The 18103-nt window shown below is 48.8% G+C and overlaps 1 protein-coding gene across 2 annotated transcripts in view; it reads left to right on the plus strand.

Moving 5' to 3' along the window:
- Positions 1 to 2667: 2667 nt before the first annotated feature.
- Positions 2668 to 18103, plus strand: part of LOC137332259 (TBC1 domain family member 9B-like) — an 82521-nt gene continuing 67085 nt past the window's right edge. For both annotated transcript variants that reach the window (XM_067995957.1, XM_067995958.1), the window contains exons 1-2: positions 2668 to 2944; positions 15714 to 15824. In XM_067995957.1, the coding sequence (XP_067852058.1) occupies positions 2827 to 2944; positions 15714 to 15824 (229 nt within the window). In that variant the 5' untranslated portion in view covers positions 2668 to 2826. The remainder of the gene's footprint in view (positions 2945 to 15713; positions 15825 to 18103) is intronic.

Consider the following 18103-nt stretch of genomic DNA (forward strand, 5'->3'; position numbering starts at 1 on the left):
CCATCTAATGATACCTGGAGTGAGGCATCATTAAACTGGGAGCAGCCTTCCCCCTGGTCTGCTCCATGCAGTCATCTTTGCTATTGGTTGCAGCATCTGTCAGTGGAGGACTGCCCCTTTAAATAGAGCGCCTCCAGCTGACAGATCTTACTGCGCATGCACAGCCCGCCCGACGCGCAGATCAGCAGCGGGGAACCCGGAGGAGCAGGTAAGTGAATGCAATTAGTGGTTTGCCTGCTACGATCGCGCGAGAAACCCACTAATTTCACCGGACGCGTTACCCACGCGCCCGCTAGCCCATCCGCCGAGAACCCGCAGGCCTGCTAAAATCGGGCCCTATGTCTCTATTTATAAAGCCCAGGATCCCGTATGCATTTTTAACCACTTTCTCAACCTGCCCTGCCACCTTCAACGATTTGTGCACATATACCCCTGAATCTCTCTGTTTCTGTACCCCTTTTAAAGTTGTGCCCGCTAGAAACATAGAAAATAGGAGCAAGAGTAGGCCATTCGGCCCTTTGGGTCTGCTCCGCCATTCAAAATTATCATGGCTGATCGTCTAACTCAGTACCCTGGTCCCGCTTTTTCCCCATATCCCTTGATCCCTTTAGCATTAAGAAATATATCTATCTCCTTCTTGAAAACATCGAATGACTTGGCCTCCACTGCCTTCTGTGGTAGAGAATTCCACAGGCTCACCACCCTCTGAGTGAAGAAATTTCTCCTCATCTCGGTTCTAAATGGCATACCCCGTATCCTGAGACTGTGACCCCTGGTTCTGGACTCCCCAGACATCGGGAACATCCTCCCTGCATCTAGTCTGTCTAGTCCTGTTAAAATTTTATATGTTTCAATAAGATCCCCTCTCATTCTTCCAAACTCGAGTGGATATAGGCCTAGTCGATCCAATCTCTCCTCATCCGTCAGTCCTGCCATCCCAGGAATCAGTCTGGTAAACCTTCGTTGCACTCCCTCCTTGTCAAGGACATCCTTCCTCAGATAAGGAGACCAAAACTGCACACAATACTGCAGATGTGGTCTCACCAAGGCCCTGTCTTGTAAGACATCCCTGCTCCTGTACTCAAATCCTCGTGCAATGAAGGCCAACATACCATTCGCCTTCCTAACTGCTTTCTGCACCTGAATGCTCGCTTTCAGCGACTGGTGTACAAGGACACCCAGGTCTCGTTGCACCTCCCCTTTTCCCAATCTATCACCATTCAGATAATAATCTGCCTTTTCTGTTTTTACAACCAAAGTGGATAACCTCACATTTATCCACGTTATACTGCATCTGCCATGTTCTTGCCCACTCATCCAACTTGTCTAAATCACATTGGAGCCTCTTTGCATCCTCCTCACAGCTCACATTCCACCCCAGCTTTGTGTCGTCTGCAAACTTGGAAATGTTACATTTAGTTCCCTCATCCAAATCATTGATATATATTGTGAATAGCTGGGGCCCAAGCACTGATCCCTGAGGTACCCCACTAGTCACTGCCTGCCATCCCGAAAAAGCCCCATTTATTCCTACTCTCTGTTTCCTGTCTGTCAACCAATTCTCAATCCAAGCCAGTATATTCCCCCCAATCCCACATGCTTTAATTTTGCACACTAACCTTTTGTGTGGGACCTTATCAAAAGCCTTCTGAAAATCCAAATACACTACATCCACTGGTTCTCCCCTATCTATTCTACTAGTTACATCCTCAAAAAACTCCAGTAGATTTGTTAAGCATGATTTCCCTTTCATAAACCCATGCTGACTTTGTCCAATCCCATTAATGCCCTCCAAGTGTCCTGTTATCACATCTTTTATAATAGACTCTAGCATTTTCCCCACTACTGATGTCGTGCTAACTGGTCTGTAATTCCCTGTTTTTTCTCTCCCTCCTTTTTTAAATAGTGGGGTTACATTTGCCACCCTCCAATCTGTAGGAACTGTTCCAGAGTCTATAGAATTTTGGAAGATGATCACCAATGCATCCACTATTTCCAGGGCCACTTCCTTTAGTACTCTTGGATTTGGGGGGGGGGGGGAAGGAGGTGAGGGGAGGAGTGAGTGAGGGAGATGAGGTGAGGGGAGGAGTGAGTGAGGGAGATGAGGTGAGGGGAGGAGTGAGTGAGGGAGATGAGGTGAGAGGAGGAGTGAGTGAGGGAGATGAGGTGAGGGGAGGAGTGAGTGAGGGAGATGAGGTGAGGGGAGGAGTGAGTGAGGGAGATGATGTGAGGGGAGGAGTGAGTGAGGGAGATGATGTGAGGGGAGGAGTGAGTGAGGGAGATGATGTGAGGGGAGGAGTGAGTGAGGGAGATGATGAGGGGAGGAGTGAGTGAGGGAGATGATGAGGGGAGGAGTGAGTGAGGGAGATGATGAGGGGAGCAGTAAGGGGAGGAAGGGGAGGGAGGAGTGAGTGAGTGAGGGGAGGAGTGAGAGGAGGAGTGAGTGAGGGGAGGAGTGAGAGGAGGAGTGAGTGAGGGGAGGAGTGAGAGGAGGAGTGAGTGAGGGAGATGATGAGGGGAGGAGTGAGTGGAGGGAGATGATGAGGGGAGCAGTGAGGGGAGGAAGGGGAGGGAGGAGTGAGTGAGGGGAGGGAGGAGTGAGTGAGGGGAGGAGTGAGGAAGGGGAGGGACCGACCCCCGGCCCTGAGGCGGTCTCCCGGCGCCGCGCGCAGTGTGTTGTCCCCGCCCAGCCCGCTGCGGCCCAGTGACTCACAGACAGGCGGCGGTGGCGGCTCCTCTCCTCTCCTCTCCGCTCCTCGCCTCTCCTCTCCTCTCCGGCTTGCGCTGTCCGCCTGTCCCAGGGGCCGGGAGCCGGGGGCCGGCGCCATGTGGCTGAGCCCCGAGGAGGTGCTTCTGGCCAACGCGCTGTGGGTGACGGAGCGGGCGAACCCTTTCTTTGTGCTGCAGCGGCGGAAGGGTCACGGCCGCGGCGGCGGCCTGGCGGGTAAGGAATGTAGCGCTCCGCCTCTGATTGACGGCTCCTCCCGGCCAATCACAGCCCCGGGTTCAGCGGCCGCGGCCAATGGGCGCAGGCGGAGGGGGCGGGCGCTGGTCAATTCTGATCCAGTTTGTTTATTTTCCCCAATGTTTGAGTTTGATTAAAATGTTTGAGTTTATTTTAAAAAAACACAATTAAAGTTATTGCAAATTCAGCCCCATCTCCTGTTCCTGGGGCCTGGGGGTTGCCTTGAAATGATTTTGAATTTGAATTTGCATTATTATTGCAGGTGCTGTCTGTAAATTTATAATTTTTCCCCTTCAGTAATAATTGTCTTTTTGATTTAAGATTTTTTATTTTGTCTGGATCTGCAACGTGACAGCAGCCTGCTCCCTTCAATATATTCTGGACCAGGGCCTTTCTGCACTGACAGCTTCTCTCTCCTATAGATTTCCCCAGTATTGCAATGTGTGTGTGTGTTTTTTTTGGCACAGTGAATCCCCCAAACTAATCAATTCCCCCTCATTTCCCGTTTAAGAGGTGCTGGGTTTTTTTTTGAGTCACCTAGTTTGCATCAACCAGAGGTTTGCGACTTGTCTCCCTCCCCACCCCTCAAACAGAACAGGCTGCCCCGGAGAGGACCCACTACACCCGACATGGATAGAATCATAGAAATTTAAGGCACAGAAGGAGGCCGTTCGTCCCATCGTGTCTGGTGCCGGCCAAGAAAGAGCCATCCAGCCTAATCCCACTTTCCAGCTCTTGGTCCGTAGCCTTGTAGGTTACGGCACTTTGAGTGCACATCCAAGCACCTTTTGAATACAGTATAGACCAGTTTAGGTACTGAGTTGTGCCATTTATTAGCCTCCAGCACATAATCCAGGCTGACAGTCCCAGTGCCGGTACTGAGGGAGTGCTGCGCTGTCAGAGGTGCCGTCTTTTGGATGAGACATTAAACCGAGGCCTCACCTGGCCTCTCGGGTGGATGTAAAAGATCCCATGGCCACTATTTCGAAGAAGAGCAGGGGAGTTCTCCTTGGTGTCCTGAGGCCAATATCTATCTCTCAACCAACATCACCAAAACAGATTATATTGGTCATTTCATTGTTACGTTGCTGTGTGTGGGACCTTGCTGTGCGCAAATTGGCTGCCACCTTTCCTACATTACAATGGCGACTACACTTCAAAAGTACATCATTGACTGTAAAGCGCTTTGGGACGGCCTGAGGTTGTGAAAGGCGCTTTGGAATTCAAGTTCTTTTCTTTCTTTTATTGTTGTAAACAATTTTACAACACCAAGTTATAGTCCAGCAATTTTATTTTAAATTCACAAGCTTTCGGAGATTTCCTCCTTCCTCAGGCAAATGTGAGGCAAACACATTCTTTTATTGTGTTTGAGAAATACAAGTGTGAATATTCTCACACTGTGTCCTAACACATTCGAGGCGGGGGGGGGGGTTAATGTATCAAGGGCTTGGGACATTGTTGACGTTCGAATGCCATCCTTTCAGTTTAGTGGTGTGGCTGAAACTCTAGGCTGTGTTTCCTTAATTGCACTTTAAGCCGTTCAATTGTGATTTGTTACCTCCTTCCTATTCCTGGGTTCTATTTTTGCCCTCTGAGCATGTTCTGGATGACTTGGTGCCTGTCACTTCTCTATCGTGTGGCATAAGTTGCAAATAGCATCGTGTAAGTGTATGGGCGCGGTGCGGAACTGAGCTGTACAGACTGGGAAAAGGGTCTCAGGTTCAAATTCGGGCCTGTGTTGAATTTAGCTGCTCCCAGACGGCGTGTTTGTGGGTACGGTTCACTTTGACACTTCCCCCTTTCCTCCTCGTCTGGGAGGGGAAATTATTTGGGATTCTCTGCTGCTCCGTGCGTGCACGTGGGCATTGCGTGAGGGGGTGATCGGATTCAGATGCGATGCCCCAGACAGTCGAATAGCAGGCAAGCACTCCCTGTCTAGCCTCACAGAATACCGGAGGGTGCAATGGAGACACCCCCTTGGGGGAGTGGCAAAAAAAAAGGTGTGACCAATTAGTAACAGTTGGATGATGGTTAAGAACCTGGTTGTGAAGGACATGTGAAATGCACTTTATACTGTTAACAAAATTAGCAGGTGATTGAAACTGCAGTTAAATGGATGCTCACTGACTGAGTAATGCAGGGACGTAACATGCCTTGTGAATATTGAACAGCGCAGTCAGTGAAAGAAAGGGTTCTGATTGAGGGGGAGGGGAACGGAAGGGTGGGCAACGGGGGGAGGGTGGGAAACAGGGGGGGAAGGATGGGCAACGGGGGGAGGGTGAGCGAGGAGGAGGGTGGGCAACGGGGGGAGGGGGAGTGAGGAGGAGGGTGGGCAACGGGGGGATGGGGGAAGGATGGGCAACAGGGGGAGGGGGAGCGAGGATGAGGGAGGGCAACCGGGGGGGGAGGGTGGGAAGGATGGGCAATGGGGGGAGGGGGAGCGAGGAGGAGGGAGGGCAACAGTGGAGGGAGGGGGGAAGGATGAGCAATGGGGGGAGGGGGAGCGAGGAGGAGGGTGGGCAACGGGGGGGGGAGGGGGCGATTGTTGTGGGGGGCGGGGAGGAGCAACGGTGAATGATGAAACTTAGTTGAATAGAAATAGCTGCAAATCCAGGAAGTTTGGCATGTTTTTTAAAAAAAAATACAGGAAATGCCGACACATTTACATTCTACTCCCAGCAATCTGAAAAGAGAAAAGTGTTTTTGGGTAGAAACCCTTCATCAAAGTTGGGTGATGGGGCTTTGTTTTTATTTAAACATGTATACCATAATACCCCCCGTAGCATTGCTGATGGTGAATCTGATAATATGTTATTTTATGATAACGGGAGTAGTGAATGTCACTTCTAGACTTGACTATTCCAATGCTCTCCTGGCCGGCCTCCCATCTTTCAACATCCATAAACTTCAGCTCATCCAAAACTCTGCTGCCCGTATCCTAACTCACACCAAGTCCACCCATCACCCTTGTGCTCGCTGACCGACATTGGCTCCCGGTTTATTTTCAAAAGGCATTCGATAAGGTGCCACATAAAAGATTTCCACATCGTTCACCTGAGGAAGGAGGAAGCCTCCGAAAGCTTGTGAATTTAAAATAAAATTGCTGGACTATAACTTGGTGTTGTAAAATTGTTTACAATTGTCAACCCCAGTCCATCACCGGCATCTCCACAACATAAAAGGTTGTTACACAAGATAGGGGCTCATGGGGTTGGGGGTAATATATTACCCTGGATCGAGGATTGGTTGACGGACAGAAAACAGAGAGTAGGGATGAGCGGGTCATTTTCAGGTTGGCAGGCTGTAACTAGTGGGGTGCCGCAGGGATCAGTGCTCGGGCCTCAGCTATTTACAATCTATATTAATGACTTGGATGAAGGGACCAAGTGTAAAGTATCCAAGTTTGCTGACGATACAAAGCTAGGTGGGAAAGTAAGCTGTGAGGAGGACACAAAGAGTCTGCAAAGGGATATAGACAGGTTAAGTGAGAGGGCAAGAAGGTGGCAGATGGAGTATAATGTGGGGAAATATGAGGTTATTCACTTTGGTAGGAAGAATAGAAAAACAGAATATTTTTTAAATGGTGAGAAAATATTAAATGTTGGTGTTGAGAGGGATTTGGGTACAAGAAACACAGAAAGTTAACATACAGGTACAGCAAGCAATTAGGAAGGCAGATGGCAAGTTGGCCTTTATTGCAAGGGGGTTGGAGTACAAGAGTAAGGAAGTCTTACTACAATTGTACAGGGTCTTGGTGAGACCTCACCTAGAGTGCTGTGTACAGTTTTGGTCTCCTTATCTAAGGAAGGATATACTTGCCTTAGAGGCGGTGCAATGAAGGTTCATTAGATTAATTCCTGGGATGAGAGGGTTGTCCTATGAGGAGAGATTGAGTAGAATGGGCCTATACACTCTGGAGTTTAGAAGAATGAGAGGTGATCTCATTGAAACATATAAGATTCTGAGGGGGCTTGACAGAGTAGATGCTGAGGACTTGTTTCCCCTGGCTGGAGAGTCTAGAACTAGGGGGCATAGTCTCAGGATAAGGGGTCAGCCATTTAAGACTGAGATGAGGAGGAATTTCTTCATTCAGAGGGTTGTGAATCTTTGGAATTCTCTACCCTCAGTCGTTGAGTATATACAAGACTGAGATCGATAGATTTTTGGGGAATCCAGGGATATGGGGATCGGGCGGGAAAGTGGAGTTGAGGTTGGAGATCAGCTCTGCGCTCCTCCAATTCCAGCCTCTTGCACATCCCCGATTTTCATCACTCCACCATTGGCGGCCGTGCCTTCAGCTGCCTGGGCCCTAAGCTCTGGAATTCCCTCCCTAAACCTCTCCTTCTCTCTCTCCTCCTTTAAGACGCTCCTTAAAACCTACCTCTTTGACCAAGCTTTTGGTCACCTGTCCTAATATCTCCTTATGTGGCTCGGTGTCGAATTTTGTTTCATAATCGCTCCTGTGAATCACCTTGGGCCGTTTTACTATGTTAAAGGCACTATATAAATGCAAGTTGTTGCTATTGTTGCTGATGGTAATATTGGTGACTCGGCAGTGGTTCCTGGGGGGAGGCTCCGTGTCTGGATCTGTCGTGCCATCGACAGGAAGACCTCAGTGATTTCGTGCTCCAGCCCCTATCAATCCAATCTTCCCCCTTGCTGCTTCCTCTCTGACCCACCCTGAACCCTGGCCCAGCCTCCTGACCCCACCTCCATTCCCTGCCAACCGAAGCTTGGCCCCTCAGCTTCTCTCTTGCCTGCTTTTTCCAGTTGCCCCCTGCCCACTGGTCCGGGTAACCAGACTCTGACATGTGCCCCCCTCCCCACTGGTCCAGGTAACCAGACTCTGACATGTGCCCCCCTCCCCACTGGTCCGGGTAACCAGACTCCGACATGTCCCCCCTCCCCACTGGTCCGGGTAACCAGACTCCGACATGTCCCCCCTCCCCACTGGTCCAGGTAACCAGACTCCGACATGTCCCCCCTCCCCACTGGTCCGGGTAACCAGACTCCGACATGTCCCCCCCCAACTGGTCGTGGTAACCAGACTCCGACATGTCCCCCCTCCCCACTGGTCCGGGTAACCAGACTCCGACATGTCCCCCCCCCCACTGGTCCAGGTAACCAGACTCCGACATGTCCCCCCTCCCCATTGGTCCGGGTAACCAGACTCCGACATGTCCCCCCACCCCCCACTGGTCCGGGTAACCAGACTCTGACATGTCCCCCCTCCCCATTGGTCCGGGTAACCAGACTCCGACATGTTCCCCCACCCCCCACTGGTCCGGGTAACCAGACTCTGACATGTCCCCCCACCCCCCACTGGTCCAGGTAACCAGACTCCGACATGTCCCCCCACCCCCCACTAGTCCGGGTAACCAGACTCTGACATGTCCCCCCACCCCCCACTGGTCTCGATAACCAGACTCCGACATGTCCCCCCCACCCCCCACTGGTCCGGGTAACCAGACTCCGACATGTTCCCCCCCTCCCCACTGGTCCAGTTAACCGGACTCCGACATGCCATTTTGCCATGTGCCCGAATCTTCTTAAAAAAAAAATAAGGTAAAAGTTAAAAGTGAAGGGAATTAGTAAAGCAATCTGTGGGAGAATCTGTGGGAGAGTATATGGAGAATGAGGCATTGCGGAGAGAGACAAGACAAAGGGAAGGAGAGAATCTGCTCAGAGGAAGACTGAAATAGTGGCTAAAAGAATTGAAGACACACAAAGAAGATGAGATCTGAGAGCCAGTGAGAATGAGACTCATTTATATCATGCTGTCACATTACTAGAAACGTGCTAAAGTACTTTACATACAAGGAATTACTTTAAAGAGCAGTTACTGCCGTTATTTAGGAAAATGTGCCAGCCATTTTGGACACAGCAAGATCCCACACACAGCAAAGAGGTGAATGCCCAGTTAATCTGATTTTTAGTGATGTTAGTTGAGAGGGGAATATTGGCCCAGGACACCGGGGAGAACTCTCCCTGCTCTTCTTCGGAGAGTATCATGGGATTTTCACCATCCAACTGAACAGGTAGATGGTGGAATCATATAAAATTTACGGCACAGAAGGAGGCCATTCAGCCCATCGTGTCCGCGCCGGCTGAGAAACGAGCCACCCAGCCTAATCCCGCTTTCCGGCATTTGGTCCGTAGCCCTGCAGGGCACGGCTCTTCAGGTGCACATCCAGGTATTTTAAATGAGTTGAGGGTTTCTGCCTCTACCACCCTCTCGGGCGGTGTCTTGGAAGAACTTGGAAGAAGCATCTAAACATAAATAGAGAGGCGGACACAAGTAGAGAGACAGTTACAGCGAGAGTACTTATGGCCGTGAGCAGCTCATCCATGTTGGATGTTGTAAGTTAAGAACATAAGAAAATGCAGCAAGGAAGAAAGGCATTTAACTGAGGTCATCCCCAGTTGTACTAGTGAATGTGAACATTTCCCAGACACCTGGGCGGTCTCTCCAAGACCCCTTCTCCGAGGACTCTGACAACCAGTTAACGGGTGACTTATACCCGATCTGGGCCGGATTTACACCCAAATCCCTGAAGCGAGAGGGTAGTTTTCTAAGCCGTATCCACCCAGCACTTGAGCGCGTGTTGGCGAGCGCGTGAGTGTCAGTAACCAGAGGTCACTGATTTAAGGTAATTGCCAAAAGAACCAGAGAGGAGACGAGGAGCAATTTTTTTACGCAGCGAGTTGTTATGATCTGGAACGCGCTGCCTGAAAGGGCGGTGGAAGCAGATTCATTGGTAACTTTCAAAAGGGAATTGGATAAATACTTTAACGGAAACATTTGCAGGGCTATGGGGAAAGAGCAGGGGGAGTGGGACTAATTGGCTGGCTCTTCCAAAGAGCCAGCACAGGCAGTAGCGACGCAGGTTAATAAGACCATAAAAAAGCAAACCAAGCACTGGGCTTCATTTCTAGAGGGATAGAATTGAAAAGCAGGGAAGTTATGTTAAACTTGTGTAGAACCTTGGTTAGACCACACTTGGAGTATTGTGCACAGTTCTGGTCTCCATATTATAGAAAGGATATAGAGGCACTGGAGAAGGTGCAAAAAAGATTTACTAGGATGATACCAGAACTGAGAGGTTATACCTATCAGGAAAGATTGAACAGGCTGGGGCTCTTTTCTCTACAAAAGAGAAGGCTGAGGGGTGACCTGATGGAGGTCTTTAAAATTATGAAGAGGTTTGATAGGGTAGACGTAGAGAAGATGTTTCCACTTGTGGGGGAGACCAGAACTCGAGGCCATAAATATAAGATAGTCACTAATAAATCCAATAGTGAATTCAGGAGAAACTTCTTTACCCAGAGAGTGGTTAGAATGTGGAACTCGCTACCACAAGGAGTAGTTGAGGTAACTACAACAGATGCATTTAAGGGGAAGCTAGAGAAACACATGAGGGAGAAAGGAATAGAAGGATATGCTGATAGGGTGAGATGAAGTAGGGAGGGAGGAGGCTCGTGTGGAGCATAAACGCCAGCATGGACCAGTTGGGCCGAATGGCCCCCTTCTGTGCTGTAAGAGTCTACGATTCCCTGTCTATAAAGTTACATCCTAATTCGGCACAAGTTCCTTCAGCAGCTCACGCGGGCTGTAGAAGGCACTTCAGGCAGTTTTAACCCCATCCTTTCCCGAAGACCAGCCGACTGTCTTCCTTTCTAGCCCCTCCTGCTGTTTCTCGAACGACTCCAGTGTTCTGACCATAACCCTGCGCAGCTGTCACATCACCCTCTGTGTAACCAAACGCTGCCTGATGCCTGTCTTAAACTGGACCTGCCCAGCTCTGTCCCCGTGCCCTCTCCAATTGAGCTGTAGTCCTGGCGTTCGGGGTTTACTACAACAGCAACTTGAATTTATATTGCGCCTTTAACGTAGTAAAATGTCCCGAGACGCTTCACAGGAGCGATTATCAAACAAAATTTGACACCGAGCCACATAAGGAGATATTAGGACAGGTGACCAAAAGCTTGGTCAATGAGATAGGTTTTAAGGAGGAGAGAGAGGCGGAGAGGTTTAGGGAGGGAATTCCAGAGCTTAGAGCCTAGGCAGCTGAAGGCACGGCCGCCAATGGTGGAGCGATTAAAATCGGGGATGTGCAAGAAGCCAGAATTGGAGGAGCGCAGAGATCTCGGAGGGTTGTAGGGCTGGAGGAGGTTACAGAGATAGGGAGGGGGCGAGGGCCATGGAGGGATTTGAACACAAGGATGAGAATTTAAAAATCATGGCATTCCCGGACACTGAGTAAATATACCTCCTGCTAACTGGGTTTCCTGTCAGCTGGCTCAGTAAAACTATTGGGTGTCGATGATTCACATCATTGCTGTATTTCAATGGGAATTTAAAAAAAGATGCCTTTGCTTTTACAGACAGAACGCATGACTCAATAATTAACTGGAAACAGTATATCCGGCACAGGCACGATGGGCTGAATGGCCTTTTGTGCTGTATGATTCTATGATATACAAGCAGTGACATTCCCTGCCGTCATTATTTTCAGATTTTAATTTTCTCCTAATTATTACTCTTTCAGCAGTTTCCACATCACTTCCTGTTACTGGATCTGGTTTCTGCACCATCTGGATTTTTCAGACCATTTGTAAGCTGGTGTCAGCTGTGGCTCAGTGGGTGGCACTCAACGCCTCTGAGTCAGAAGGTTGTAGTTTCAAGCCCCACTCCAGCCAATTTGTACACAGCAAGATCCCGCAAAGAGCAATGTGATGATGACCTGACCATCCTTTTCTTAACGACCTTGGTTGAGGGATAAATATTGGCCAGGATCCCCTGCTGTTCTACAAATAGCCCATGGGATCTTTTATGTCCACCTGAGAGGGCAGACGGGGCCTCTGTTTAACGTCTCACCCGAAAGACGGCACCTCCGACAGTGCGGCACTCCCTCAGTAATGCACTGGAATATGTCAGCCTGGGTTATGCGTTCAAATCCCTGGAGTGGGATTTGAACACACGACCCTCTGATTGAGAGGTGAGAGTGCTACCCACTGAGCCATGGCTGACCCTAATAACTAGTTTTAACAGCAAAATACTGCGGATGCTGGAAATCTGAAATAAAAACAGAAAATGCTGGAGAAGCTCAGCAAATGAGGCAGCATCTGTGGAGAAAGAAACAGAGTTAACGATTCAGGTCGAAGACCTTTCGTCAGAACTGGAAGATGTTAAAAGAGTTAAAAGTTTTTGAGCAAGTACAGAGTCAGGGAAAGTTGGGGGGTGGGGGGGAAGGAAAGAACAAAAGGGAGGGTCTGTGATAGGGTAGAAGGCAGAAGTGATTAAATGACAAAAAGGATGATGGTGCAAGGCAAGGAGAGTGGATATGGGACAGGTTAAGAAATAAAAGATCGATCAGGAGTAGCTGTAAATGGCAACAGCAGACTAATAACTAGTTTCCCTGAGTGAGATGGTCAATTGTTAGGCGGTTTTGTGGTCAGTGTGAACCGTGGGTTGAAGCTGCTCAAACCAATTTCGTAAGGAACCCAAAAAAATCAAGAGAAAAAAATGTGCAGGGCTCTGGGGAACGAGCAGGGCGGTGGGACCGATTGGACAGTTCTTTCAAAGAGCTGGCACGCCCATCACCCCTCTGCTCGCTGACCTGCATTGGCTCCCAGTCCGGCAGCGCCTCAGTTTTAAAATTCTCATCCTTGTTTTTAAATCCTTCCATGGTCTCGCCCCTCCCTATCTCTGTAACCTCCTCCAGCCCTACAACCCTCCGAGATCCCTGCGCTCCTCCAATTCTGGCCTCTTGCTCATCCCCGATTTTAATCGCTCCACCATTGGCGGCCGTGCCTTCTGCTGCCTGGGCCCGAAGCTTTGGAATTCCCTCCCTAAACCTCTCTGCCTCTCTCCTCCTTCAAGACGCTCCTTAAAACCTACCTCTTTGACCAAGCTTTTGGTCACCTGTCCCAATATCTCCTTATGTGGCTCGGTGTCAAATTCTGATTGACAGTCGATCCTGTGATGCGCCTTGGGAAGTTTTACTACGTTAAAGGCGCTATTTAATTGCAAGTTGTTGTTGTTTGATTCTATGACTTTCATTCAAAAAGTCTGGCTGGATTGTAGCCCAGCACCCAGAGGTGACGGGACTGTCTGCTCACATCTTGTAGTCAATTAAGCTTAATAATTTTCAAAAGAGAGAGCAGTATTCCAGTATGCCAGTGTTGTCCAATAAAAATCACTGACCAACCACAGGTGTGACTAGGGCAACACATTTTAGCCACATCCACTAACTTTAGAAGAAAACCCCTTACATACAATCCAGGTAAATGTACTTCACACGGGGATATTTACTGGACAAACATCTCCCACCACGCAGTGACCTAGGAAATAAAGCAGTAACAACGATTAAAAACACTCGCACACTCCCGCTTTCCAACTTATCGTTTTACCAACAAAGCACAAAAAGGTTAAAGTTTACACACGTAGGAACAGGAGTAGGCCATTCAGCCCCTCGTGCCTGCTCCGCCATTTGATAAGATCATGGCTGATCTGTGATCTAACTCCATATACCTGCCTTTGGCCCATATCCCATAATACCTTTGGTTGCCAAAAAGCTATCCATCTCAGATTTAAATTTAGCAATTGAGCTAGTATCAATTGCCGTTTGCGGAAGAGAGTTCCAAACTTCTACCACTCTTTGTGTGTAGAAATGTTTTCTAATCTCGCTCCTGAAAGGTCTGGCTCTAATTTTTAGACTGTGCCCCCTACTCCTAGAATCCCCAACCAGGGGAAATAGTTTCTCTCTATCCACCCTATCTGTTCCCCTTAATATCTTATAAACTTCGATCAGATCACCCCTTAACCTTCTAAACTCCAGAGAATACAACCCCAATTTGTGTAATCTCTCCTCGTAACTTAACCCTTGAAGTCCGGGTATCATTCTAGTAAACCTACGCTGCACTCCCTCCAAGGCCAATATGTCCTTCCGAAGGTGCGGTGCCCAGAACTGCTCACAGTACTCCAGGTGCGGTCTAACCAGGGTTTTGAATAGCCACACTGTGCGAATATGAGTATTGAGATCACATGACCAATGACAGAGTCTATTACTCATTTTATATTTACTAATCAGAGCTGCAATTAGCCACATCTGGATTCCCAATAAGCCACATGTGGTTAACATATTGGATAACACTGGCCGAGAAATCTCCCTAATTTCAGTGTACAGTGATGATGTAGTGATTAGCTTGTTCTGACTGTACACAGTTCTGGTCTCCATATTACAAGAAGGATATAGAGGCACTGGAGATGGTGCAAAAAAAGATTTACAGGGTTGACACCAGAACCGAGAGGTTATACCTATCAGGAAAGATTGAACAGGCTGGGGCTCTTTTCTCTCGAAAAGAGAAGGCTGAGGGGGTGACCTGATAGAGGTCTTTAAGATTGCGAAGAGGCTTGATAGGGTGGACGTAGAGAAGATGTTTCCACTTGTGGGGGAGACCAGAACTAGGGGCCATAAATATAAGATTCACTAATAAATCCAATAGGGAATTCAGGAGAAACTTCTTTGCCCAGAGAGTGGTTATAATGTGGCAAGGAGTAGTTGAGGCGAATATCAGAGATGCATTTAAGGGGAAGCTGGATAAACACATGAGGGAGAAAGGAATAGAAGGATATGCTGATAGGTTGAGATGAAGTAGGGTGGGAGGAGGCTCGTGTGGAGCATAAACACCGGCATGGACCAGTTGGGCCGAACGGCCTGTTTCTGTGCTGTACATTCTATGTAATTCTATTTAGCCTGTTGGTAGCTTGAGGAATGAAGAGTTTGACCTGGTTTAAATCTCCGCTCTTTATGTCATGATTTCAGTGATTCTTCAACAAACCAAACTAAAATGAAAACTATACTTTCATTGATATAGTGCATCTTCCCTTCGCTGAAGAGCTTCACACAATGAATTACTTTGCTGTGTCGTCATGGGGGCAAACACATGAGTCATTCTGTGTCAGCAGCAGTCATGAGATGAATGACTGGGTTATTTTTTTTTGGGAGTGTTTTTGATGGGAAGGAAAGAAAGAATTTGCATTTATCTAGCTCAGGACGTCCCAAAGAGCTTTACAGCAATGAACTTTTTTGAAATGTAGTCACTGTGGTGATGTAGCATGCCTGGATTAGGTGCTCAAGTCTCTGGAGTGGGACTTGAACTCACATTCATTCTGGGGATGTGGGCATCACTGGCAAGGTTGGCATTTATTGCCCATCCCTAGTTGCCCTGAGAAGGTGATGCTGGGCCGTCTTCTTGAGCCACCTGTAGTGGTTTGAAACAAACTGAGTTTCTCGCTGGGCCACTTCAGAGGGCCATTAAGAATGAACCACATTGGTGTGGGACTGGAGTCACCTATAGGCCCAGACCGGGTAAGGACGGCAGGTTTCCTTCCCTAAAGGACATTAATGAACCAGTTGGGTTATTCCAACAAGCCAACAGCTTTATGGTCACTTTTACTGATAACCGGCTTTTTATTTCCAGACTTTTTAAAACTGAATTCAAATTCTCAAACTGCCCATGATGGGATTTGAACTCTTGTTCTCTGGATTACCGGTCCAATGATATAACCGCTCCACCACCGTCTCCCCGATTGGTTATGCTACATAACCGCTTTTTGTGTTGGATGTCTTGAAGTTCAGGTCCTGTTGGTACAAGTGGGTAATGTTGTTACGGGGAGTTCTTTAAGACTGACGCCTGTCTGTTTTGGATTATTTTACCCCCTCTTTTTTTCTCTCTTTGGCAGGGCTGCTCGTGGGGACCCTGGATGTTGTGCTGGACTCGAGTGCACGAGTCGCTCCTTATAGGATCCTCCATCAGACCCAGGACTCCCAGGTGTACTGGACCATTGCGTGCGGTAAGCGCCAAGTGTGAACGGAGGCCCTCTCCAGACCTGGTGTAGAGCAGCACCCAAAATAAAGGATCCGTTAGCGTTGTAGATTGGCCAAATGCGTTATCTAGATGCCCAACTGGGGATCTGACGCACTCCCCACCGCTTATAACAGGCGTGTTGGTGTTGATGCGATTTGCCTGTGTTGGACTAGGCTTGTGTTCCCTTGAGTATAGAAGATTAAGCGGTGATTCCTTTTTTTTTTAATTCATTCATGGGGTGTGGGCGTCGCTGGCAAGGCCAGCATTTATTGCCCATCCCTAATTGCCCTTGAGAAGGTGGTGGTGAGCCGCCTTCTTGAACCGCTGCAGTCCGTGTGGTGAAGGTTCTCCCGCAGTGCTGTTAGGAAGGGAGTTCCAGGATTTTGACCCAGTGACGATGAAGGAACGGCCGATATATTTCCAAGTCGGGATGGTGTGTGACTTGGAGGGGAACGTGCAGGTGGTGTTGTTCCCATGTGCCTGCTGCCCTTGTCCTTCTAGGTGGTGGAGGTTGCGGGTTTGGGAGGTGCTGTCGAAGAAGCCTTGGCGAGTTGCTGCAGTGCATCCTGTGGATGGTACACATTGCAGCCACAGCGCGCCGGTGGTGAAGGGAGTGAATGTTTAGGGTGGTGGATGGGGTGCTAATTGAGATGATTAAAGGAGTTGATAGGGTAGATAGAGAGAAACTATTTCCTCTGGCGGGAGAGTCCAGAACAAGGGGGCATAACCTTAAAATTAGAACTAGGCCGTTCAGGGGTGAAATCAGGAAGCATTTCTTCACACAAAGGGGAGTGGAAATCTGGAACTCTCTCCCCCAGAAGGCTGTGGATACTGGGGGTCAGTTGAAAATTTCAAGACTGAGAGCGATAGATTTTTGTTGGGTGAGGGTTACGGAGAAAAGGCGGGTAAATGGAGTTAAGGTTCAGATCAGTCATGATCTAGTTGAATGATGGAACAGGCTCGAGGGGCTGAATGGCCTCCTCCTGTTCCAATGGATGGTTTATCTTTTCCATCTGCAACGCTCATGAGACTCAGAAGGAAGATCTGAGATATCGGTGAAATGGATTTGATGTAGGTGGGTATAGTCACTAAATTAAGGCCAGTTGTAAGGATCAGGGGTTGGTGTCCGTACCATAACGGAGATGAATAATTATCTGCTGGCTACTTTGTAGTTTGGATCTTAACAAGGTCATACTTACTTTGTTAGTGCAGTCGGTGCTGAGTAACTGCACCGTAATGAGGTCCTACTTAGTGCAGTCGGTGCTGAGTAACTGCACCGTAGTGAGGTCCTACCTACTGCAGTCGGTGCTGAGTAACTGCACCGTAGTGAGGTCCTACTTAGTGCAGTTGGTGCTGAGTAACTGCACCGTAGCGAGGTGCTACTTAGTGTAGCCGGTGCTGAGTAACTGCACCGTAGTGAGGTCCTACTTAGTGCAGCCAGTGCTGAGTAGCTGCACCGTAGCGAGGTGCTACTTAGTGCAGCTGGTGCTGAGTAACTGCACCATAGTGAGGTCCTACTTAGTGCAGTCGGTGCTGAGTAGCTGCACCGTAGCGAGGTGCTACTTAGTGCAGCTGGTGCTGAGTAGCTGCACCGTAGCGAGGTGCTACTTAGTGCAGCCGGTGCTGAGTAGCTGCACCGTAGCGAGGTCCTACTTAGTGCAGTCGGTGCTGAGTAGCTGCACCGTGGTGAGGTCCTACTTAGTGCAGCCGGTGCTGAGTAACTGCACCGTAGCGAGGTGCTACTTAGTGCAGCCGGTGCTGAGTAGCTTCACCGTAGCGAGGTCCTACTTAGTGCAGCCGGTGCTGAGTAGCTGCACCGTAGCGAGGTGCTACTTAGTGCAGCCGGTGCTGAGTAGCTGCACCGTAGCGATGCGCGACCGACTCAGTGAACACCCGGTGCATTTAACCTGCTGTGAGCGGCAACTTTGGAATTGACTGTCATGGAAATGGCGAATAGTTAGTGGTGTTTTGGGCCGGTTTCAGTGGTGGGGACTGAACATTGTAACATCTGCACTGCTCTGTGCGATATTCGGATTAAATTGGATGCTCATTCATTTTCTCTTGGTCAGTTATAAAAACCATAACAATTTTTAGCAACAGGAAAAGATCTCCAGGCCCAACAAGTCCATCCTTTTTGGGGGGGGTGTTGATTTGAACCCCATCTACCGCTCTTCACCATTTCCTTCAGTCTGTGGGGAAAGACTGAAAGACTATTAAAAAGGCATATGGGATCCTGGGCTTTATTAATAGAGGCATAGAGTATAA

The sequence above is a fragment of the Heptranchias perlo genome, chromosome 14 (assembly GCF_035084215.1).
Source record: "Heptranchias perlo isolate sHepPer1 chromosome 14, sHepPer1.hap1, whole genome shotgun sequence".
In the NCBI taxonomy this organism is placed as follows: domain Eukaryota; kingdom Metazoa; phylum Chordata; class Chondrichthyes; order Hexanchiformes; family Hexanchidae; genus Heptranchias; species Heptranchias perlo.